Source organism: Canis lupus, chromosome 19 (assembly GCF_011100685.1).
Source record: "Canis lupus familiaris isolate Mischka breed German Shepherd chromosome 19, alternate assembly UU_Cfam_GSD_1.0, whole genome shotgun sequence".
Taxonomy (NCBI): domain Eukaryota; kingdom Metazoa; phylum Chordata; class Mammalia; order Carnivora; family Canidae; genus Canis; species Canis lupus.
In genome coordinates this window covers 31,832,243-31,857,684 of record NC_049240.1, presented here as the reverse complement: position 1 = coordinate 31,857,684, position 25,442 = coordinate 31,832,243, and the positions used below count along the sequence as shown (strand labels likewise).

The following is a 25,442-nucleotide window of genomic DNA, read 5'->3' as shown; positions in this document are numbered from 1 at the left end:
AGCCAGCCAGCCTGGAGGGGAGTGTCCCATGGCTCGTGGCTCTGGGGGAATAAGAGAGAGCTGGGGGGTGGGAGAGGAGGCACGGGGAAGCCAGAGGTGGGGAAGGGGAGCAGCCTATGAGAGGACACTTACTCCAGAGAAGGGGCAGACCCTGATCCAGCTACATCACCCAGGAGAGGGCAGGAATTACGCGCCTTTGTTAAACCCCATCCTGGGATAATCAGCTCTGAAGAGCTTGAAACTTTACTGAGAAGTTTCTTTTAAATGAAATCAATCCACTCCCATGGTTACTCAGTTTCTTAAAATCTTTTCTGTGAATTTTTAATGGCTTGGAAATGATTTCTAGAGCCACTGTCCCCTGGTTATGAAAATAAAGTGCTGAATCCATGTGTCTGCAACAATCCCCTATATATAAACAGTGAATTTAATTACAGAGGTCACTTTAACCTTGTCACCCACTCCCAACCAGACCTCATGGGTGGATGTGACCAATCCTTTAATGGGTTTCTATCAGTTTTAAAGAGATAAACAGTTGTGTGTATTTGTATGCAATTTTAATATTTTCAATGATTAAAAACCCCAGCTAGATAGGGGAGATCCTGTTTTGGATGAGGAATTTCAGCGCCTCACGACGGAAGTCCACCACAAACGTGTTGTTCACAACCTAGAAGAAGTAAGTAACTTTCCTTTATTTGGGAGCTAATTATTGGCAACCCTTTATGTGCTTATTTTTAAAACACTAAACAATTTTATAGACATGCTTTTACCAAGAGATGTTTACTAAGTTTTAATTTGCATTTACATTTTCATTTGTATTTTCAGAATGTTTTTTACTATATATTTGCAAGTGAGGCATCAAAAGTCATTATTAATGTTTCCCCTGAAATCAATAGCATTAAATTCTTTGGCTTCTCCTTTCCACCTGTATACTTTCTCCTTCTTGGTCTCCTTGTTTTCCTTTGCTCTCCAAGCCTCTGTCTGCAGGTCCTCCTGGTGGGTCCTTGGGCCTCTGTTTCTCGTCCCCTGGCTTGGAGGGCAGGATATACAACAGGAAGCCAGAAGCAGAGACCTAGCTCTCCTACAGATTTGGGACCTGGGAAAAACCCAGTGTCCCAAACATAAAATGGGAACAGTGGCCCCTTCATCAGAGTCCTCTATCATGTGATAATATCTGGTTAAAACCCCAATCATTAATTGTAACAGTGACAAAATTCTTCCTGATGTCCCCCTGACCCCATCATTCTCAATTTTCATCTCTGGGATTGTCACATCTGAATTTTTTTTACCTCTTTTCTTCTCTCCCACGTTTAATCTGGCCACAAAGTCTTGCCTGTAGCTATTGCACAAAGCCACACCTGAGTCCAGCCTTCATGTCTTGCCCTCAACTAATCGGACAGATTGTTTATTCATGTATCTGCCCCTTCTCCCTCTCCCCTCTAGCCCACTGCATGTGCCAATGTGAGATTAATTCCTTTTTTTTTAAGGTTATTTATTTATTTATTAGAGAGAGAGTGTGTGCACATGAGCAGAGGAAGAGGGATAGAGAGAGAATCTCCAGCAGACTCCCCACTGAGTGTGGAGCCTGATGCATGCAGGGCTCAATCCCACAACCCCAATGATTATGACCTAAACTGAAATCAAGAGTTGGATGCTCAGCAATGGAGCCACCCAAGCATCTCAAAAGACTAATTTGCTTTTTTTTTTTTTTTTTAAGATTTTATTTATTTATTTTGAGAGAAAGCAAGAGACAGGGCACAAGCAGGAGGAGGGGCAAAGGGAGAGAGAAGCAGATTCCCAGCTGAGCAGGGAGTCCGACTCTGGGCTCGATTCCAGGACCCTGGAATCATGACCTAAGCCAAAGGCAGACACTTGACCAGCTGAGTCACCAAGGTGCCCCTAATTCACTTTTGATGGCTTTTTCTTCATATGGCTTCTCTCCGAAGCACCTACAGTGCCTGAGGCTCTGGCTGGTCCTAGTGTACCCACAGGCACCGGTGGCTCCACAGTGTATGCACTCAGTGCCACAATACGCAGGCACAAGGTGGTGATCCCAGGCAGGGGTGGGCGAAGTGGGGACCATAGGGTCTGCTCCTCTCGCTTATGTAGGCAGTGCCAGCACCCACCACGTAGGACTGATTTCACTATGACTTCCTTCTTCTTCTTCAGGGCTGCATGTGTTTGTTTGAGCTTCTCTAACCACACTGTCCATTTCTTAAAACCCAGCTCTCAAATCCCACTTTTGGTACCCCCACACAAGAAGGATTCCCTATACTGCTATGTACACCAAAAGTGATGAATAAATGCTCATTCCATGCATGTCAGAACAAATAAATAATAACTTGATTTAGGATCAGACTCTAAAACATTTTTGTTAAGTGCTCATACCTGGAGTTAAAATTTAAATCTAAGATGTGCCTGTGTTCCATTTTCACAGAAAATCAAGGAATTCCATCCTAATTTTGACCCACTCATTAATAATACTTGGGTCAACAGGTTTAGAGCGCAGAGGCGGTTTCAACAAGCAGCACGCAAGGTGAGTCCCAGCACCAGACAGAAATTATAATTTGTTTGGTCCTCTTCACAAGGAATCAAGAAATGAATCTTAATAGCTCTATCGAGATATAATTCACTTACCATAAAATTCACTGTTGTAAAGCACACAATTTGGCGGTTCTTAATATATTTACAGAGTTGTACAGCCATCACCATGATCTCACTTTAGAACATTCAAAAAAATTTTATTGAAGTGTCTGTCATTGACCTATGCTGTTATATCAGTTTCAGGCATATACAACACAGAGATTCAGCAATTAATCTTAGAACATTTTTTATCACCGCAAAGAGAAAGCTAGTTCCCATTAGCAGGTCCTCTCCATCCTCCAGTCCCTGGCAACCACTCATCTGCTTTTTATCTCTATGGAGTCGCCTCTTCTGGACATTTCATATGCATGGAATCATACAGTACATTGCCTTTTGTAACTGGCTCTTTCCACTTGGCTTGTTTTCAAGGTTCATCCATGTTGTAACTTCATTTCTTTTTATGGTTGGATCCCATCAGGTGTGATTACACCATATCGTATCTGTTATCAGCTGAAACATTTGTGGTGTTCTCACTTGTTGGCCATTATGAATAATAATGCTATGAACATTCATGTACATGTTTCTGGACATGTGTTTTCAATTCTCTTGGGGACATACATAGGAGTAGAATTGCTGGGTCATATGGAAACTCTAGCATAATTGGATTTTGATCAGTTAGTTCTAGAGTACTTGAGAATTCCTGTGGGATCGTGTCTCATCCAGTCTTAAGGCTTCAAGTCATGTGATTTCACTACCATGCCTTTTTCACTTTCACATTGGTTTTTTTACCCCCAGCCTGTTAGAGCTTCCAATGGCTTCCTGCAATGGGCATAAAAAATGAAAGGTGTCAAATGACTCCCTGGTCTGGCTTCAGCTACACGTGCTACACCCCGCAACTCCTCACCTCCACCCTTTGTGTTATCCCAGTCCTCATCTTCTTCCAAACACACAAGCCTATTCCCTGCTACAAACCCGTGTCTCTGCTCCTCACCCTTCAACTGAGAAGCCACTCCATCTCCCCTTCATCAGTGCACACTTGTTCTTTGGACCAGTGGAAGTTTATTTTCTTCTAAGAAATAGCCCCTCTAAGTGTTAGCTCCCAGAGATCCCTGTGGTGCTTCTTGTATCTTATACTGCTTGTAGATCTCTTGTCCCGGCCACTGGAATGTGGCCAAATGAGGAGGAAAGCCACACCTCAAGCCGGGGAGAAGAGTGGTTGAGATCTGGACTCTGGAGCCAGGCTGCCTGCCCCTAATTCTTGATGCCACTTATGAACTTTCTGGTCTTGGACAAGTTATATAACCTCTATTAGTTTCCTCCTCTGTAACTGGGGAGCACAATAAGACCTGTCCCACAGAGTTGTTGTGAAGATTAACTGGGTGAATATGTACAAGGGACTCCAAATTTTATGTAACAAGTTATCCTTCAAGCAGTGTTTTCGGTCTGGACTGAGGACAGTCTAAGGGGAAGAGAGGCAGAACTTGCTGTTCAGTGTGACCTGCCCTGTAGGACCATGTCCCTGCTGAGGCCCTGTCTGCATGGGCTGCATGTGTAGAACAGAGGTGGTCACAAGATGCTCAGCATGGGGAAGAAAGTGGTGGAGAGAGGTGGCACAAAGCCAGTGCAATGGCTCTCTCTGCTTCCAGTCCCCACACGGCAGCTGGAGCAGTATTCCCAGGGCTGAAAGGCCATGATACCCCTCCCAGGTAAAACCATCCAAAGCCTTCCCATTGCAATTGGAATGAAGTGCACAGCTCCTTTCAAGGGCACAGGCCACTCTGGACTTCTCTCTGTCCCTTAGACATATCTCATTTCTTCCTGAAACAGAATCTTCATCCTTGCTGCTCCCCCTCTGCTCTGAATTCTCTTCCCTAGATCATTCTCTCCTCATCATTCAAGTCTTAGATCAAACCTCATGTCCTCAGTGAGGTCTTCACTAATTACCCTTGCATCAGTGGCCAGACCACCCCCCCTTTCCAGCCCCTCTGGCATGCCCTCATGCATTTACTCTTTTTTCTTTTCTTCATGGTAGTTATCTTGTTGATTCATTTAAATGTTTATTGTAAACCACGACCACCCCTCACCAACACACACACACACACACACACACACACACACACACACACATACACACACACCCCAGTTGGGTACAGCAGGGCAATTGTTTGATCTCACTGTATCTGTAATGCCTTGAACAGAACTGGTCATAGCATTGGCAATTCATACTATCTATTTGTTAAATGAGAGTCCCTGAGAGGATGGAAAGTGGTATTAATTGTGGAAGTCCTTTAATTGTGTGGTCCTTTCAGCCACAGCTTCGTGCACAGATAGCAGTCCCTTCCAGCAGCATGCATTCAGAGTGCAAAGCCCAGTGGTATACAGTTAGCATCGCCCATGATCCACAGCCCTAGTCCTATGGAATCATCCATTTATTTGGTCCCTCCACTTTGAAAATAACACGGTGGGAGCATTATAATTCAGATACACTGAAAAGAAGGAATGTGGAACTAGTCAGTCTTTCCACTCTGGAAATAGAAAAATGGGGCTCATAAATTGGGCGGGACAAGGCCAGATGACAACTCCGTCTTTTTTTGTATCCAGGCCGGTCAACATTGCCAAGACCTTGAAGTCCCCATGGCCTCAGTTTAGGGCAGTGTGCCACTGCCCCTGTGAATTCTCACTTAGAGCAGGGGGCTCAGCCGTGGCTGGGGAACGTGAATCAAACTGAATGTCAAACTGAACATGTGCCAATTAGTAATTTGAAATCATCTCTTCTAATTCCAGATCATGGTTCATCGAAGATTACTCAGTATGCTGACTGCTATTCATAATATAGACAAAGAGACCATAATCAGAAAGCTGAGCAAAGGAAGACAGTCTATAGTAACAGGTAGAGCACGGCTGCCAAGGGCAGCAAAGCTTTGACCCTAAGTCCTCTGAGCATAACTTTTCTGTATAATAAAGTTAGCTGCATAGACGTAAAACATTTTCGTAAATCACATCTATTAGGTCCTTGTTGGGTTTTTTTTTAGTGGCCACTGTAATGAATCACCATAAACTTCATGACTTAAGACAGTACAAATGTATGATCTTATATTGTTGGAGGTCAGAAGTCTAAAAATCAAGCTGCCAGCAGGGCTGGCTCCTTCTGGAGGTCTGTTCCTGGCCTTCCCAGCTTCTGGAGGCCCGTTCCTCACATCACTCTGACCTCTTGCTTCATTTGTCACATCTCCTCTGACCCTGACACTCCTGCCTTCCCCTCACAAGGATTCTGTGACAACATTGGGCCCACCCGGATGACCCAAGACAATCTCCCAATCTCAAGATCCTTAATTTACTCACACCTGCAAGATCCCTTTGATCGTGGAAGGTAACAAAGTCACAGCTTCCAGGGGACAGAATGTGTACCTCTTGGGAGGGGGGCTGCCATCAAGCCTACCGCCCAGGACATGATTCAGACCTCCATGCCAGGTTTGGCTGAAATGCCTGCCCAACCGATAGTTAGCTAGGCCAGCTGACACAGCCAAGTTGTGAAATCTGTGAAGTTTGGCTGTGGTTTGACCTCTTGTTTCGTGCCCTCAGTTCTCAACACCAGAGAGACCAGGATGGTCGACATTCATACTTGTTGACTGACTGGCTGCATTGAGTGTTGTCACAATTTAGCACTTGCACGTAAAGCTTTATTTTTATTTTTTTAAAGTAGGCTTCATGACCAGCATGGAGCCCGACACAGGGCTTGAACTCTCAGCCCTGATATCAAGAGTTGGCCACTCAACCAGTTGAGCCATGGAGGTGTCCTGCATGTAAAGCTTCTTATCTCATTTTATCTTCACTACTTAAAGGAATTCCAGTCCTTGGATGCCCTGGGTTGACTAAGCCGTTGGAGGCACACTCTCAATGGCTTTTGTTTGGGCTCCCATCACCATCTTCTTTACCCTGCAGCTCGTATGCACTTGATCTTAGCCAAAAGGCCAAGAAGCGATTGCAGCTCGTATGCAGACCCACAGGCTGGCACCAGTCCTTCCAAGCCCTTCCTGCCCTCCCTAGCCTGAACCCCTGAGCCTGGCTCTTCATTCTTCCTCTCTTTCAAGAGCTAGATGGGTACTTTTTTCAAAACATTTTATTGTATTTTAATGCTGTTGGGGTGTTTTTCAGCCTGATCCAGTACTGTTTATTGAGTCCATCATGAGAGGCAAAAAAAGACTTGCCATTCATCACAAAAAGGGGCGGGCTGGTCTTCACCATGGAAGGGTGGACCAAAGGAGTGGGCTGGGGGGCAGCAGGTGCAGGGCTTAGAGTCCTATAGAAGACAAGCAGCCTGTCTAGTCCTTCACTGTGAACATACCCAGCAGCCACTGAGCATGACATACAGTGGGACCCTGTCCCTCCTCATAAACAGTGCCCCCAAACCATGTCCAGGGCACAGGATCCACACAGCTCCAAGGGAAGGAGGAGCTCTGGTGCCCAGGCTCAGACCCTGAGCACCTGTTCCTCTTCTTCCTCCCTTGCAAGATCTAGATGGGTATTTTGTTTTTCAGAGCCATTTTTTTTTGCTCTTTAATTATGCTTTTTAAAAATTCCTCCTATGTTATTTTGATGTCCATTATTGATGTCTCTAAAGAAGAAATTCTTGTTTAAAATATTGTAATGTTCATCTGTGAAATTATGTAAGGACCCCTGTAAAATGTCTTCATGAGCTTTTTCTCACATCATCTTTTTCTTTACTGACAAGGACAAAGAATATTCATCAGAGACGCTTTCGTTAGGAATTGTAGCTTTTGGAAGTAAATAAGTCTTTAAAAACTAGAGAAGAAGGGCACCTGGGTAGCTCAGTGATTGAGTGTCTTCCTTTGGCTCAGGTCATGATCCTGGGGTCCTGGGATCGAGTCCCACATTGGGCTCCCTGCAGGGAGCTACTTCTCCCTCTGCCTGTGTCTCTGTGTCTCTAATGAATAAATAAATAAAATCTTCTTTAAAAAAAAAACTGGAGAAAGGGTGGGGTAAAGAACAAAAGAAAACTAGAAATGGGACCGTATGCATGCACACATATATATATATTCTTCTCCAAATGGCGTGAGACAAGTGCCCACTGATTGGTGTGTGGCAAATAAAGATGATGGTTTCACATACAAATACTCCCCATGAGCTCCCCTAAAAGTGCTCTTTTGTTTTCACCCACAGACAAAAATGCTTCCAGATACCTCCTGGGTCAGATCAGTCAAGATGATTACTCCAGCAGGTTCTCTGTGTCACCTAAGGAAGTGCTCCCCTTCGCCTTCCCATCCTACAGTCCTCCTCAGAGCTCCAATGAGTTGGTGGGTGCTGTTAGGCTGTGGGGTAGGGATCGGGAACCATCAAATGGTTGTTAGGCAGATATCAAAGCAAGAGACCTACCTTAGTCTCTGTCCTTCCACTTCCTCCTGAGAAGCTCCCAGGGGACATCTTTGCCCAGGGACTCATGATCAGTGGGAAACCAGAGATCATTTACTGCCACCTACCTGGCACCTGATACACCTGTGCAGAGCTCCCTGGTAACCTGGGCTGGGTGCTTTCCAGCCTGGAACCCAACAAGAGTCCCCTCCTGATAGACCAGGAACAGGGCCTGAGAAACAAAGGGCAGATGGAGAATCTAAGAGGGCCTGGCCTAGGCAGGCAGGTCCTGCTCAGCTGGGCCCTCCTGCTTTATAGGCAAATGGAGATGCCAGAGAAGAGTGGCCCCCAGATCTGATGCTCAACCCAAGAGACTCACAATTCTGTCTTTCTCTGGCAAGAGGTGTGACAGTTCATTTTCTTGCCTATGGGCACAATACTGCCCACCTCATTATTTTTGAGGAGTTCCCATCTTACACGTTTCATTTGGTGCCTTAGTTCTACAAAGACTTCTCTTCATCAACTTAGGGTTGATGAAAGAACGCTCAGCACTCCCATCTATAAAGATTTGTAGTTCACTCCATAGATACTTTATTTCATCAATTCTTTTTATATTTAGTGGCTTTGAATTTGGGAAATGTCATATAAGCAACCGCATACTAGCAATATATCATATTACTTTAATGATGGTGTCCTTGGGCAGCCCGGGTAGCTCAGCGGTTTAGCGCTGCCTTCAGCCCAGGGTGTGATCCTGGAGCCCCGGGATCGAGTCCCACGTCTGGCTCCCTGTGTGGAGCCTGCTTCTCCCTCTGCCTGTGTCTCTGCCTCTCTCTTTCTGTGTGTCTCTCATGAATGAATAAATACATAAAATCTTTTTTTTAAAATGATGGTGTCCTAGATTAGGTGAAGTAGAGTATTTATGGAGTATCCATAGTATGTCAGGCACTGTTCCAGGTTCTCTGGATGACTAAAGCAAACAGCATGCAGGAAAATAGTGCTTTGGAGATTAGTTCCTATGGAAGGGAAGCAGTGGGAACCAGTGTGGACAGGGAGAAGGAGCACGGCTATTCTGGACAAAAGCCTCAGCTGGACGCATGAGGAGCTCCAAAGCTGGAATGAAGTCAGAGGACCTGATATTTATACCTTTGTTTCAACTTGTGATTGAAGGCAGGCTGCCCTAGGAAGAACACATAACCTCAGTGAGGCAGCTCCCTTCAGCCAAGGCAACTCCTGAAGAGGACTGATCCTTGAAAATTGTTTTCATTAACAGGACTCCTCCAAGTAGCGGAACTGAATCCTTTAAGCCTGAAGGGGATTCTGGGTGTCAGTGGCAGTAACCACAATAGTAGAAAATAAAAAGGGATCACATACACCACGAGACAAGGAGGAGAGGTTGGTCAATGCTGCCTCCATGCCCTACACATCAAGTAGAAACTGTGGTCACGGGAAAGTTACAGGATGTATGGCAATAGAAACACAGCTACTTTTGCTCCTCATTGATTATGTGTCAATGTTTTTGAATTTCCACATTTTAGGCTCCTGATGGCCTTGGACCAGTTCCAATTAAATCTTCAGAAACTCAAATCAAGCAGAGTTATTCCTTCCTCAGTCTGCAGGTCAGACTTGTCATATGATATTAATTAATGGATTTCTTATGAAGTAAACGAAATATTCTTGAACTTATATCATTTTATTAGTTTTGTTCTATTATAGATTATACACCATAGCATACTACATGTATTTTTCTGCTGTTATTTTATGTATGTGCAAAGTATAACACACGTGATTTATGGAAACCAGGATCTTTACTCTGGATATACGATGTATTATGCATACATGAAGCTATCTGAACTACATTTATTAGCGATTTTAAGAAAAAACACAAGGTGAATTGAACAAAAGTTAGTCAGCCTTTCTTGATGTATATAGCCACTCCTGGTTTTGAAAATATCAATATTGCAAATTCACAAATCAGTGTTCCATGTATTTCTACAGGGAAGCCCTATGGTACACGAGAGTAATTGCAAATATACAACACGTGTGCTGGGACCCAGACCAGGGACCTGGAGCAGGTCTGGGACTTGTACTAACATCCCTCCAGTGCTGGGCATACTAATAGTTCCCACAATGTGATGTTTACAACATGGTGGTCATTTTCCTTTTATCATCATCAGGCAACTCAAAAATGTGGCTATTGAGAATTAAATCCCATTAATTGGTGATGAGTGTTTAAGAACATTCAATCAGTTGTCTTCTCTGACCTCAGGTTCCTCAACAGTACAAAATTAAAGGGTATCAGCCATTCTGTGTCCAGAAGTCATCAACAAGCTACAAACCTCAAAAGCTTGCTCGAGTTCTGAAGCAAGGGGCAGAGGTAATATATCCCCACCTGTAAGAATTGCCCTCACATTTCCCCTCTTGTCCTAACATCAAGACTAACACAATGCTTGGTCCCTTCACAGGATGAGGCCACCATCATTACTCTACCCAAGCAGGACTCTACACCCCAGCTCCCTGGCAAGACCTCGGTCTTGGGCATGAGACCACCTGACGCCTTAGCCATGTCTCCAAATTATGACCCGCTTTATATATTCGTAAGTGACCACTCAGCAAGTCTCATGTTCTATGTTCCCCTGTTTCAGGACTTACTTTATAAGAAAACAGAAGCATGAATTAGGAATATATTTCTGTTTTTGGAATTACAAACATTCAACGGTATCTCACCTTTGAAGTTGCTTGCCAGCATTTATTGTTTGAAGAATATCAATGCCTTAGCCTTTTAACAATCTCAGCATTTATTAATGTTTATGACAATAGCTTTATGACCTTTTCTAATGTCATATAATTATATATATGATATATGTGTGTATATATGCATATAGACACATACATATATATATGGAGTGTTAAAAAAAATAAGAAAGAAAAAAGAAAACACAATAGAAAGTAAAATCAGCCCAAACCTCATCACTCAGAGCTATATTGATCCCTGATTCTATCCTTGGCAGTGTGTCCCTTCCATACTTATGCTTCTGCCTTATAGATTTTCTGTTCCACTTCGTTTCTGTAGCCACACTCAATTAACTTCCCTGAAGCACCTCCTAACCATGCCATCATCCTGCTCCACATTCACTAACTCCCCATCTCCTTCTAAATTAAATCCAAGCCTGCGTGAGGCCAACAACAGAACCACCCCCCCTTCTCTGCACCCCTGCATAAGTCTCTGCCAAACATCACACACCTCCCTCCTCCTCCAGGCCTTCACTTATGCCAGCCTGCCCTCATGGGACACCCCCTCCAACCCTTATATTTCCTGTTACCCAAGTCCCAAATGAATGAAACCCAGACAGGAAATCTGATGAGCTTGTATGTAACAGTGAGATCACCAGTGAAATGCCATAGTCGTTGCCCAAGTTACGGTCTATGTTTTTATTTTATTTTTTTAAAGATTTTATTTATTCATGAGAGACACAGGGAGAGAGGCAGAGGGAGAAGCAGGCTCCCTGTGGGAAGCCCAATGCGGGACTTGATCCAGGGACCCCAGGATCACACCCTGAGCCAAAGGCAGACAATCAACCACTGAGCCACCCAGGCATACCTGTTTTTAAAGACAGACACACACATACACACCGTTCTGGAGAATCTTAAATACTAATTGAGAAAGTCTCTTTTTGAGACTCTCCAAATGAGAATCTGTATCTCTAGTGTGGACAGAGATGCTGGTGGTCATACTCAAAGTCACTCAGCCAGTCAGTGCAGGAGCCATGGACAGAAAGCTGCCTGTTTCGTGGCTGCTTCCCTCAGGAGCTCTTCCTCTGAATTTTGCTGCCTTCCTATTGAGAGCTGTAATGTTTGCATTGGGTATCATGAGGCATTTTCTCATAGTCCTGTTGGTTGAGAGGAGTGGCCTTGGAGACTTAGAATCTTGGAGCTGGGAAAACCTCACAGGATGTTTAACTCTGTGCTTTTCAAACTTCCTTTAGTACAAGAGCCCTCCAGTCACCTGAAACTTGACATAGGAAGTCAATATATAAAATACCTAGAGTCCCACTTACTTGCTGGGATGGCAGTGGGGTAGGGGGCTCTCCTGAGGACGATGTCCATGCTAAACCATGGGGTTCTGCACAGCAAGGTTTAAAAAACACTCTTCAATCTCCTATCTACCACCACCACCCCCAGATTCATCTATTACCACTCCCTTACCATTCTAAAAGTAAGGAAACTGGTCTAGAGGAGTTACAGGAATTTTCCACAGTCACACTCATACTTCCTTAGAAAATATCAGCAGTTATTTATTAATTCATTAATTCCACAAATACTTAGAGCATGCCTTAGGTTAGGAACCTAAGGTTAGGGGCAGTTCATCAAAGGGACACAACAATTCCAAATATTTATGCACCTAATGCCAGAGCTTCAAAATATGTGAAACAAAAACTAATTGAATTGCAAAGGGGGAAAAAAACACAGACAAATCTGCAATTATGGTTGGTGATTTCAACACTTCCCTCTCAATAATTGATAGAACAAGTAAATAGAAAATCAGTAAGGATATAAAAGATTTAAATACCATTATCAATCAACTTGACCTAATTGGCATTGCTAGAACACTATCCCCCAAAACAATAGAATGCAGATTCTCTTCAAGTATAGACAGAAGGTTTGCCAAGATAGACCATATTTGGAACCATTAAACAAGGCTCAATAAAATTGTAAATATCCAGATCATATAAAGTATTTTTTTCTGACTTTGAAGAAATTTAATAAAAAATGAAAAGCATAAAGATTCTAGAAAATCCCCCCAAAATTTGGACCCTGAATTAAATATTTTAAATATTTTAAAATAGCCTATTGTCCAAGGAAGACGTCAAAAGAAAAACTGGAAAGTATTTTTAACTTAATGAAAATGAGAGCACAAAAAAATTTGTGCGAAATTTATAATGCTATACACCTACATTAGAAAATGAGGGTAGAACTTAATGTCCTCAGCCTCCCCTTTAAACTCAAAAAAGAACAACAGATGAAATCCAAACTAAGCAGAGAAGAGAAATAATAAAGATTAGATTGAGGGCAGCCCTGGTGGCTCAGCCGTTTAGTGCTGCCTTCCGCCCAGGGTGTGAGCCTGGAGACCCAGGATCAAGTCCCATCTCGGGCTCCCTGCATGGAGCCTGCTTCTCCCTCTGCCTGTGTCTCTGCCTCTCTCTGTGTGTGTCTCTCATAAAAAATGAATAGAATCTTTAATCTGAAAACCAATGAAATAGAAAAAAGAAAAACAACAGAGAGAAGCTAGTTCTTTGAGAAGATCAATAAAATGGATAAACCTATAATCTAACAGATTAGGGGGAAAAAGATAAAAGACATGAACTACCACTATCAGGAATGAAAGAGTCTACAGATATTAAAAAGATAATAAGTTCATATTATAAAAAACTTTATGCCAGTAGGTTCAACAGGTTAAATGAACAAATTTCTTAAAAGGCACAAACTATTAAATCTTATTCAAGAGGGGATTGATAACTCTACTAACTCCATATCTATTTAAAAATTGAATTTGTGGTGCACGGCGGGGAGGGGGGGTGCTCCAGACGGAGGTGGCTGTGCCCCATTCCCTTCGGGAGAGGCGGCCCGGGACTGCGGGCCCAACAGCACAGAGCCCCGGATCCCAGGGCGCCCAGCGGACAAAGCCGGCAATCCTGCACTCTCCCTGGACCAGGGTGGAGGCAGGAAGGGCACAGGATGGCGAGGACTCTCCTGCCGCTGGGCGCCCCCAAGCTGTGCAGATCAGTGAACCACACTGGCCCCAGGAGCACCTAGGCCAGTGCGGACTGGGAGACTGCAGTTGGTTACACGGGATGAGCTGACTCCAGAGCTGGAAATCTGGCTGCTGCCAGTGCTGTTTTTCCTCTTTGTGCCTTGTGCCTGGGAGAGGCAAGGCCACCAGGGAACAGAGTCCTCAGGGGGTAAACAGCTCCCACTGAGCCCGGCACCCGGAAGGGGGTGGGGCATCTCCCCCAGGTACACACACCTGAGAATCAGCACAGTAGGCCCCTCCCCCAGAAGACCAGCTAGAAGGACAGGGGAAGAGCAAGTTCTTGACCAAGCAGTGCTGGATAGCTCCAGGACTGAGGGAAAATAGTATATAGAACTAGAAGGTCCTTTTTTTCCCCTTTTCCATTATGACTCATTTTTATATCAAACTAAGAACTTCCAATATTTTTTCTCCTTTCCCATCTTAACTACAATATTTTACCAGCTCTTCATTTTTAAGTTTTTTCCTTTTGACTTTAATATTTCTGCAATTACATGTGTTACATATATTTTTCACTTCTGGATTCCCTTCAACATATTCAATTTAATTTTGGTAGATATATGAGACAGGGGTTTTTGTTCTTTTGTTTTCTGCTTTTTCTGCCTCGTTTTGGTTTACAATGGTTGAAGTTAGCACCTTCTAAAACACGACCAACATACACCCAGAACCAAGTGGAATACTGCTCTGTTGCAATCTGTGAGATTATATTCTCTCTTCCTTCCCATTCTGCCCCCCTCTTTTATCTTGTTTATGTTTTTGTCAAAGTTGGGGCTTTATATAAGTATTGCTGGTTTATATAAATGTGAGATTAAGCATCTTCTAACAGACAAAATACACTCAGAACCAAGAGGATCACCCTCTAGGACTCCTCAGGTAGACTACATTCTCTCTCCACTACCACTTCCTCACCACCACCATCTCCTCCCTTTATTTTTTCTTTTTCCTCTTTTCTTTATTTCTTTTTCTTTTTCTCTTTTCTTCTTTGTTTTTAGGTTTTGGCTTTTTATTTTTACTACTTTGTTTTAAAATTTGTTTTTCACATTAATGGTCCTTTTGTTTTATTTTTTTATTTTTTTATTTATTTTTCCTGGTCTCTAACCTCTTCAGAATCATCTAGGGTGTATTTTACTTAGGTCATGGTTGATATTTTTGACTTAGCCCGCTCATACAGCCACTCTGCACTGGACAAAATGACTAGAAGGAAGAATTCACCACAAAAGAAAGAACTGGATACAGTACTCTCTGCCACAGAGTTACAGAATTTGGATTTCAATACGACGTCAGAAATTCAATTTGGAAGTCCAATTATAAAGCCACTTGTGGCCCTGGAAAAAAGCATAAAAGACTCTAGAGACTTCGTTACTGCAGAATTGAGACCTAATCAGGCCAAAATTAAAAATAGATTAAATGAGATGTGATCCAAATTGGATGTTCTAACTGTGAGAGTTAATGAGATAGAAGAAAGAGTGAGTGACATAGAAGACAAGTTGATGGTAAGGAAGGAAGCTGAGGAAAAAAGAGAAAAACAAGTAAGAGCCCATGAGGAAAGGCTTAGGGAAATGATAGCTTGACAAGGAAGAATATACATCTAATTGGGATTCCAGAAGAAGCTGAGAGAGAGAGAGAGAGAGAGAGAGAGAGAGGACCACAAAGTATAGTCAAACAAATTATAGCTGAGAACTTCCCAAATCTGGGGAAGGAAACAGGCATTCAGATCCAGGAGATAGAGAGGTCCCCCCAAAAAAATCAATAAAAACCATTCAACATCTCGACATTTAATAGTGAAACTTGCAAATTTCAAAGATAAAGAAAAAATTCTTAAAGCAGTGCAAGGCAAGAGATTCTTAACTTATATGGGGAAAAATATGAGATTAACAGAAGACCTCTCCACAGAGAACTGGCAGGTCAGAAAGGGCTGGCAGGATATATTCCAGGTACTAAATGAGAAGAACATGCAGCCAAGAATACTTTATCCATCAAGGCTCTCATTCAGAATAGGAGAGATAATGAGCTTCAAAGATAGGCAGAAACTGAAAGAATATATGACCACAAAACTGGCTCTGCAAGAAATATTAAGGGGGATGCTGTAAAAGACAGAAGAAGTCCAAAGAAACAATCCACAAAAACAGGCACTGAATAGGTATTACAATAACACTAAATTCATATCTTACAATAGTTACTCTGAACATAAATGGGCTAAATGATCCCATCAAAAGACACAGGGTATTGGACTGGATAAAAAAAAACAAGATCCATCTATATTCTGTCTACAAGAGACTCATTTTAGACCTAAGGACACCTCCAGCCTGAAAATAAAGGGGTGGAGAAAAATTTACCATTCAAATGGTCCTTAAAACCAAACTGGAGTGGCAATCCTCATATGAGATAAATTAAAGTATATACTAAAGACTGTAGTAAGAGATGAAGAGGAACACTATGTCATACTTAAAGGGTCTATCCAACAAGAGGACCTAACAATCATGAATATTTATGCCCCTAATGTGGGAGCCGCCAAGTACATCAATTATTAACCAAAGTAAACAGATACTTAGATAATAATACACTAATAGTAGGAGACTTCAACACAGCACTTTCAGCAAATGACAGATATTCTAAGCAGAACATCACCAAAGAAACAAGGGCCTTAAATGATACACTGGACCAAATAGATTTCACAGATATATACAGAACTTTCCATCCAAATGCAACTGAATACACATTCTTCTCAAAAGCACATGGAACTTTCTCCAGAATAGACCACATACTGGGTCACAAATCAGGTCTCAACCAATACTAAAAGATTGGGATTGTCCCCTGCATATTTTCAGACCACAGTGCTTTGAAACTAGAACTCAATCATAAGAAGAAATTTGGAAGAAACTCAAACATGTGGAGGTTAAAGAGCATCGTACTAAAAGATGAGTGGATCAACCAGGAAATTAGAGAAGAATTAAAAAGATTCATGGAAACTAATGAAAATGAAGATACAACTGTTCAAAGTCTTTGGGATACAGCAAAAGCTGTCCTAAGAGGGAAATACATAGCAATGCAAGCATCCCTCAAAAAATTGGAAAAAACTCAAATGCACAAGCTAACTTCACACCTAAAGGAACAGGAGAAAGAACAGTAAATAAAACCTACACCAAGTAGAAGAAGAGAGTTAATAAAGATTCAAGCAGAACTCAATGAAATAGAGACCAGAAAAACTGTAGAACATATCAACAAAACCAGGAGTTGGTTCTTTGAAAGAATTAATAAGATAGATAAACCCCTATCCAGTCTTATTAAAAAGAAAAAAGACTCAAATTGATAAAATCATGAATTGAAGAGGAGAGATCACAACCAATACCAAGGAAATACAAACGATTTTTATTTTTTTTAAAGATTTTATTTATTTATTCATGAGAGACAGAGAGAGAGAGAGAGAGAGAGAGAGGCAGAGACACAGGCAGAGGAAGAAGCAGGCTCCATGCAGGGAGCCCGACACAGGACTCGATCCTGGGACTCCAGGATCACGCCCTGGGCTGAAGGCAGCACTAAACCACTGAGCAACCTGGGCTGCCCTACAAATGATTTTTAAAACATATTATGAGCAGCTATATTCCAACAAATTAGGCTGTCTAGGAGAAATTGATGCATTTCTGGAAAACCACAAATTACCAAAACTAGAACAGGAAGAAATAGAAAACCTGAAGAGGCCAATAACCAGTGAGGAAATTGAAGCAGTCATCAAAAAACCTCCCAAGACACAAAAGTCCAGGGCCAGATGGCTTCCCAAGGGAATTATATCAAACATTTAAAGAAGAAATAATACCTATTCTATTAAAGCTGTTTTGAAGGATAGAAAGGGACAGCATACTTCCAAACTCATTTTATGAGGACAGCATCACCTTGATTCCAAAACCAGACTAAGACCCCCACCAAAAGGAGAATTATAGACCAATATCCCTGATGAACACCGGCAAAAATTCTCAATAAGATACTAGCCAATAGGATCCAACAGTACATTAAGAGCATTATTCACCATGACCAAGTGGGATTTATCCCCAGGATGCAAGACTGGTTCAACACTCCTAAAACAATCAACATGATAGATCACATCAACAGGAGAAGAAACAAGAACCGTGTGATCCTCTCAACAGATGCAGAGAAAACATTTGACAAAATACAGCATCCATTCCTGATTAAAACTCTTCAAAGCGTAGGGATAGAGAGAACATTCCTCAATATCTTAAAAGCAATTTATGAAAAGCCCACAGGGAATACCATTCTCAATGGGGAAAAACTGAGAACCTTTCCCTAAGATCAGGAACACAACAGGATGTCCACTTTTACCACTGTTATTCAACATAGTACTAGAAGTCCTAGCTTCAGCAATCAGACAACAGAAAGAAATAAAAGGCATTCAAATTGGCAAAGAAGAAGCCAAACTCTCTCTCTTTGCAGATGACATGATACTGTATATAGAAAACCCAAAGGACCCCACCCCAAGATTGCGAGAACTCATACAGCAATTCGGCAGAGTGGCAGGATACAAGATCAATGCACAGAAATCACTATATACACTATAGTGTATATATACACTAACAATGGGACTAAAGAAAGAGAAATTAAGGAATCAATCCCATTTAGAGCTGCACCCAAAAGCATAAGATACCTAGGAATAAACCTAACCAAAGAAGTAAAGGATCTATACTCTAAAAACTACAGAACCCTTCTGAAAGAAATTGAGGAAGACACAAAGAGAAGGAAAAACATTCCATGCTCATGGATTGGAAGAATGAATATTGTGAAAATGTCTATGCTAGCCAGGGCAATTTACACATTCAAAGCAATCCTTATCAAAATACCATGGACTTTTTTCACAGAATTGGAACAAATAATCCTAAGATTTGTATGGAATCAGAAAAGACCCCGAATAGCCAGGGGAATATTGAAAAACAAAACCAATGCTGGGCATCACAATGACAGATTTCACATTGCTTTTTGTATTACAAAGCTGTGAACATCAGAAAGTCTGGTGTCTGCTGGACAGTCTCCTTGTAATGCCATTTTTCATGACTTGTTTAATTAACAACCATTTTTGACCTAGACTTGTTATAAAAGTGTTACTATTCTCTCCTGCTAAATTATGTCTAATGAACATATTTGCATGTTATCAGATATAGCAATATATCATTTCGAATTTTGGCGTTTAAGCCTGCATCACTCAAAACAGCTTTTGTGGATTAGTAAGCAGGTGAAATAAAAAATCTCATTTCATATCTGACATTAATAACTTTCAGGGGGAATGAGCATTGGCACAAATACAGACACATAGAAAAATAGAACAGAATAGAGAACCCAGAAATGGGCCCTCAACTCTATGGTCAACTAATATTCGACAAAGCAGGAAAGAATATCCACTGGAAAAAGGACAGTCTCTTCAATAAATGGTGCTGGGAAAATTGGACAGCCATGTGCAGAAGAATGAAACTAGACCATTCTTTTACACCATACACAAAGATAAACTCAAAATGGATGAAAGATCTAAATGTGAGACAGGAATCCATCAAAATCCTAGAGGAGAACACAAGCAATATTCTTTTTGAACTTGGCCACCACAACTTCTTGCAAGATACATCTATGAAGGCAAGGGAAACAAAAGCAAAAATGAATTATTGGGACTTAATCAAGATAAAAAGCTTCTGCACAGCAAAAGAAACAGTCACCAAAACTAAAAGAGAATCTACAGAATGGGAGAAGATATTTGCAAATGATGTATCAGATAAAGGGCTAGTATCCAAGATCTAAAAGGACTTATTAAACTCAACAGCGAAGAAACAAACAATCTAATCATGAAATGGGCAGAATACATGAACAGAAATTTCACCAAAGAATACATACACATCAACAAGCACATGAGAAAATGCTCTGCATCACTTGCCATCTGGGAAATACAAATCAAAACCACAATGAGATACTACCTCACAACCATGAGAATGGCAAAAATTAAGAAGACAGGAAAATGTTGGAGAAGATGTGGAGAAAGGGAACCCCTCATGCACTGTTGGTGGGAATGTGCACTGGTACAGCCACTCTGGAAAACTGTGTGGCTGTTCCTCAAAAACTTAAAAATAGGGCTACCCTATGACCCAGCACTTGCACTACTGGGTATTTACCCCAAAGATACAGATGTAGTGAAACGCCGGGACACCTGCACCCCAATGTTTATAGCAGCAATGTCCACAATAGCCAAACTGTGGAAGAAGCCTCGGTGTCCATTGGCAGATGAATGGATAAAGAAGATGTGGTCTGTGTATACGATGGAATATTACTCAACCATCAGAAAGGACGAATACCCACCATTTGCTTCGACGTGGATGAAACTGGAGGGTATCATGCTGAGTGAAGTAAGTCAATTGGAGAAGGACAGTCATCATATGGTTTCATTCATACGGGGAATATAAGAAATAGTGAAAGGGATTATAAGGGAAAAGGAGAGGAACTTTGTGGGAAAAATTAGAGAGTGACAAACCATGAGAGACTCCTAACTCTGGGAAACAAACAAAGGGTTGCAGAAGGGGAGGTGTGCAGGGGGTTGGGGTAACTGGGTGACAGGCACTGAGGAGGGCACTTGATGGGATGAGCACTGGGTGTTATGCTATATGTTGACAAATCGAAAAAAGAAACCTCACTGTACTTCACCACTTTGACAAGCTAAAATAAAAAAAAAAACATATGATCATCGCAATAGGTACAGAGAAGTGATCTGTCATTCCTAATGAATGTTCTCAGCAAATGAGGTACAGAAAGGAACTTTCTTAACCTGATAAAGAGCATCCATTAAAAACCTGGAGTGGTGCTTACTTCAGCAGCACATATACTATAAGTGGAATAATACAGAGATGATTAGCATGGCCCCTGCACAAGGGTGACACACAAACTCCTGAAGCATTCCATATTTTTACAATAAATGTATTTATCACCAAACAACCCAACAAACCAACCTGGAGCTAACATCATACTGAATGGTAATCAACTGAATATTTTCCCCCTGAGATTAGGAATAAAGCAAGGATGTCTGCTCTTACTAAGAATATATTATTAAAAATCGAACTATAGCCAGTGTAACACAGCAAGAAAAAGAAATAAAAGGCATCCAGTTTTGAAAGGAAGAAGCAAAACAAAAATTCACAAACAAAATTATTGTCTACATAGAAAATACAATGAAATCTATCCAAAAATCTGATAAAACCAATGAGTGAATTTACCAAGATTGCAGGATAAAGGCTCAAGACACAAGGATCAACTATATTTCTATACACAACAACAAACAATCCAAAATCAAAATTTTAAAAAGCCATTTCACTGAACAGCACCAAAAAATATGAACCACTTAGGTATAAATCTGACAAAAACATATAAGACTAATACACTGAAGATTAAGAAATGTTGCTGACAGTAATCAAAGAAGACCTAAAGAAAAGGAGAAATACACCATGTTGGTGAATTGGGAGATTTAATACAGTTAAGGTGTCAATTATCTCCAAACTAATCAAAACCAAACCAAACCCAGTAAAAAACCAGCAGCCCCCCCTCACCTTTTTTTCTGGTAGATATTGACAGGCTTATTCTAAAATTTATTTGGAATGCAAAAACATCAAAACAACTTTGAAGCACAAATACTTCAAAGCTTTCTATAAAGCTACAGTGATCAAGACAGTATATTGGCATAAAAACAGACAAACAGATCAGTGGAACAGAATAGAGAATTCAGAAATATATGCATCCATACATACGTAGCCAGTTGATTTTTGACAAAGGTCGGACATTCATGGGAGAAAAGATAGTCTTTTGAAAAAATAGTGTCAGGATTTCATTTCTCTTGGTGCTTGCAATCTTGGTCACTCTGCATCAAAGAATGAAGAGGTAGACCAGACGAAGAGTGGTAGAGAGCAAAGCATAATTTATTGAGCGATAGGAAAGCAAAGTTTATTGAGTGATAATACAAAGGAAAGGGAAGGGAAGGGACTGAGGGAAGGGACTCGAGTTGCCAATTTGGCATTTAAATCTAGGAGCTTTTATGGGCTCTTTGGTGTGGGCTATTTTAACCTGATTAGCGCTCCATGTGCCTGTCACCCAATCAGGTTTTTGTCAGCACACTCATCCATCTATTTGGGAAAGGCACTGCCTGAAAGCATGCTGGCCAGCACAGGCCACCAGATCAAGCTCTTTGAATATTCCACTGGCTAGTAAGCTGGCCCCAGGCCTGGGTTAGGACACCCAAGGCTATTCCCTTCCTGTCACATACAAGTTATAAGTCCTCCCGGTAGGAAGACTTAAAACTGAGGCACTGAGTAAACCTTAGAATAACAGGAAGGGGTCTTTTTCCTTTTAAGGGTAATTTCATCTTAGGACAGGGGCCCCGTCCCTGCCTGCCTTCCTTCTGACTATCCCTCATTAATAGTGCTGGAACATTTGGATATACATTTACCAAAAATGAAAATAAAAGAACTTCAATCTGAAACCCATACCATTTACAAAAGTCAGTTGATCATAGACCTAAATACAAAACTGAAAACTAGAAAACACACAGGAGGACATCTTTGTGACCTTGGATTAGACAAAGATTTCTTAGATACAACACCAAAACCACAATCCATGAATGGGGGGGGGACTGGACTAATTGGACTTGGTCCAAAGTAAGAATTCCTGCTTTTCTAAAGACACTGCTAAGAAAAGGAAAAGGTGTACCTGGGTGGCTCAGGGGTTGAGCATCTGCCTTCAGCTCAGGTGATGATCCCAGGGTCCTGGAATCAAGTCCTGCATCAGGGTCCCCGTGGGGAGCCTGTTTCTCCCTCTGCCTGTGTCTCTGCCTCTCTCTGTGTGTCTCTCATGAATAAATAAATAAAATCTTTTAAAAATATGAAAAGGAGAAGATAAATCTCATATTTGGAGAAAATACTTGGAAATTTTATACCTGGTAAAAGATTTGTATCCAGAATACAGAAAACTCTCAAAACTCAATACTGAGAAAATAACCCAATTTTAGAATTGGAAAAATATCTCCACCAGAGATACACAGATGACAAATACACACTGAAAAAATACTCAAAATAATGCATCATTAGCAAAATACAAATTAAAACCACAGTGAGATAGATCTCATTAGAATATCTAAAATTAAGATTGCTGGTGGGAATGTAAAATGGTACAACTACTTTGAAAACCAGTTTGACAGCTTCTTTTTAACAAAGTTAAAAAGTTAGTACTAAACATGTACCTATCATATGATCCAGCTATTCTGGTCCTAGGTATTTACTCAAGATAAACAGAAGAATGAAACTTATGCAAAAATGCTCATAGCAGCTTTATATGTTCCCCAGCCTGGAAACAAGTATCTACCAACAGGTAAATGGATAAACAAGCTGTAGTATTACTATACAATGGAATACTCTTCAGTAATAGAAAGCAATGAATTCCTCTTTTTAAAATTGAAGTATAGGGGCACCTGGGTGGCTCAGTCAGTTTGATTTTGGGTCAGGTCATGATCTCAGAGTCATGGGATCCAGCCCCATGTCAGACTCTGTGGTGAGCATAGAGCCTGCTTGGGATTCTCCCTCTCTCCTCTCCCTCTGCCCCTCACCCCCCTGCTTTCACACTCTCTCCAAAAAGAATAATAATAAAATAAAATTGAAGTACATTTGACATGCGATATTAATATCTGGTGTATAATGTAGTGATTCAACATTGATATGCATTACTCAGTGCTCACCACAGTAAGTGTAGTCACCATACAGTGTTATCACAGTGTTATGACTATATTTCCAATGCTGTACTTTTTATCCCCATAACTTATTTATTTTATAACTGGAAGTTTATGCCTCTTAATCTTCATCTATTTCACCCATCCCCCTATCCATCTCCCCTCTAATGCACTACCAGTGCATTCTCTGTAGAGTCTCATTTCTTGTTTGTTTTGTTTTGTTTTGTTGTAGATTCCATGTAAATGAAATCATTCAGTGTTTGTCTTTCTCTATCTGACTTACTTAGCATAATATCCTCCAGGTCCATCCATATTGTTGCAAATGGCAATATTTCAGTGTTTTTAGAGTTGAGTAATATTTCATTTTATATATCTTCTTTATCCATTCATCTATTGATGGACACTTGACTTGGGTTGCTTCCAATATCAGGGCTATTGTGAATAAAGCTGCAGTGAACATAGGGATGTATATATCTTTTCAAATTAATATATTCATTTTCTTTAGGTAAATACTCAGAAGTAGAATTGCTGGATCATATGATATTTCTATTTTTAATTTTTTTGAGGGACCTAGAAAGAAGTGAACTCTTGATACATGTAACAACATGGATGATTCTCAGAATAATTATGCTAAGTAAAATAAATCAGACAAAAAAAAAAAAGACTCCCTCTGCCTGTGTCTCTGCCTCTCTCTCTCTAGCTATGTCTCTATGAATAAATAAATAAAATCTTAAAAAAAAAAATGGCAGCCCCGGTGGCGCAGCGGTTTAGCACTACCTTCAGCAGAGGGTGTGATCCTGGAGACCCAGGATCAAGTCCCACATCAGGATCATTTCATGTCTCAAAGGTAACTCACAGGAGAACTAAATATAACAATATGATTTTCAAAATTGGAAGGAATACGTTTGGAAGGAGCATTTGTGTACATGAACAAAATCTTTATCTTGCATAGCAATGAGTCAATGGATACTCTCTGTCTGAGGTTAATAATAGAGAAATGGAAGAATAAGTATAATGTTTAGAGTAGTGACCATTAGAGACACAAAACTCAGAAATAATGGGAAGGAACAGCCTCTGGGATATGGGCCAGGGGACAGGAAGGGTCCTCGGGATCCCCATTGCTTTTCTTCATAAATCTTTCCAGGCTGAGTGAGTTGTTACCACATGCACGCATCAGTTTGAGAAAAATTAAAACCATTATGGGATGACCACTCAGACCACTTGCTCTGGTAAGAGAGGCCATGCCTGGGGAATGTGAAATATGACAACCACTAAAGACAGTGATACTGCCATTTCCAAAAATATGTCATTCAATCTGCTTGGCCCCCAGGACAGATTGAGAGAGTTGGCCACATAGCAACTTCACACACACCCTCAGTCAAGCAGTATAAGGGATACTGCTGAAGGTCACGCGCTAAGCTCCCCTCCCCAGGGGGTTCTCGATCACTCTTACCCTATTCCCTCTGGAGTTCCTTCCCAGGCATGTTCCTGATTGGCCTTTCATCACCTGGGGTGGGGTGGGGTGATTCCCTGGCAGCAAGAGTCAGCAGTTATTAGCCTGTTATGCTCCAGTGGCTCCCCCTACCCAGGAAGTGGAGTTGTACTCCTTTTTCCCTTCCTCAGACCCACTGGTCTCCCCCACTTCCTGGCCAGGGGGTGGCCAAAGTTCTCCTTGTTCTTCTTCTGGATATCTCTGGGGTATAATTATGCAAAGGACCTGGCCCACCCAGAGAGGATGGGAGGGGGCTTTCTCTGTCTTCTGTCCTTGAGTTCTTCTTCCATAATACACTGGAACAGGAAATGTCCCCTACTTCCCCTGCCACCACCCTCCTTGTCCTCTTTCCACCCCACCCACCTTCCCATCTGTTCTCAGATTTGTCCCACTAGGGCCCCCACCTTTCACCTGGTTCCCTTCCAGCCCCCCAACCCCCTTCTGGG

At 41.5% G+C, this 25,442-nt stretch overlaps 1 protein-coding gene and 1 non-coding gene across 19 annotated transcripts in view; both read left to right on the top strand.

Annotated features, from left to right (window-relative positions):
- CFAP221 (cilia and flagella associated protein 221) overlaps positions 1-25,442 on the top strand; it is a 123,073-nt gene that overhangs the window by 59,185 nt on the left and 38,446 nt on the right. For 17 of the 18 annotated variants that reach the window (XM_038564948.1, XM_038564942.1, XM_038564944.1 and 14 more), the window contains 7 exons: positions 584-673; positions 2,435-2,533; positions 5,365-5,470; positions 7,762-7,895; positions 9,486-9,566; positions 10,217-10,324; positions 10,413-10,544. In XM_038564948.1, coding sequence (XP_038420876.1) covers positions 584-673; positions 2,435-2,533; positions 5,365-5,470; positions 7,762-7,895; positions 9,486-9,566; positions 10,217-10,324; positions 10,413-10,544 — 750 coding nt within the window. Of the gene's footprint in view, positions 1-583; positions 674-2,434; positions 2,534-5,364; positions 5,471-7,761; positions 7,896-9,485; positions 9,567-10,216; positions 10,325-10,412; positions 10,545-23,052; positions 23,150-25,442 lie in introns of those variants that run through there. The other variant, XM_038564960.1, reaches the window with a different exon arrangement.
- On the top strand, positions 20,598-20,704 carry LOC119864532. Its single transcript, XR_005374359.1, has one exon. It is a non-coding gene; the product is annotated as a U6 spliceosomal RNA (small nuclear RNA).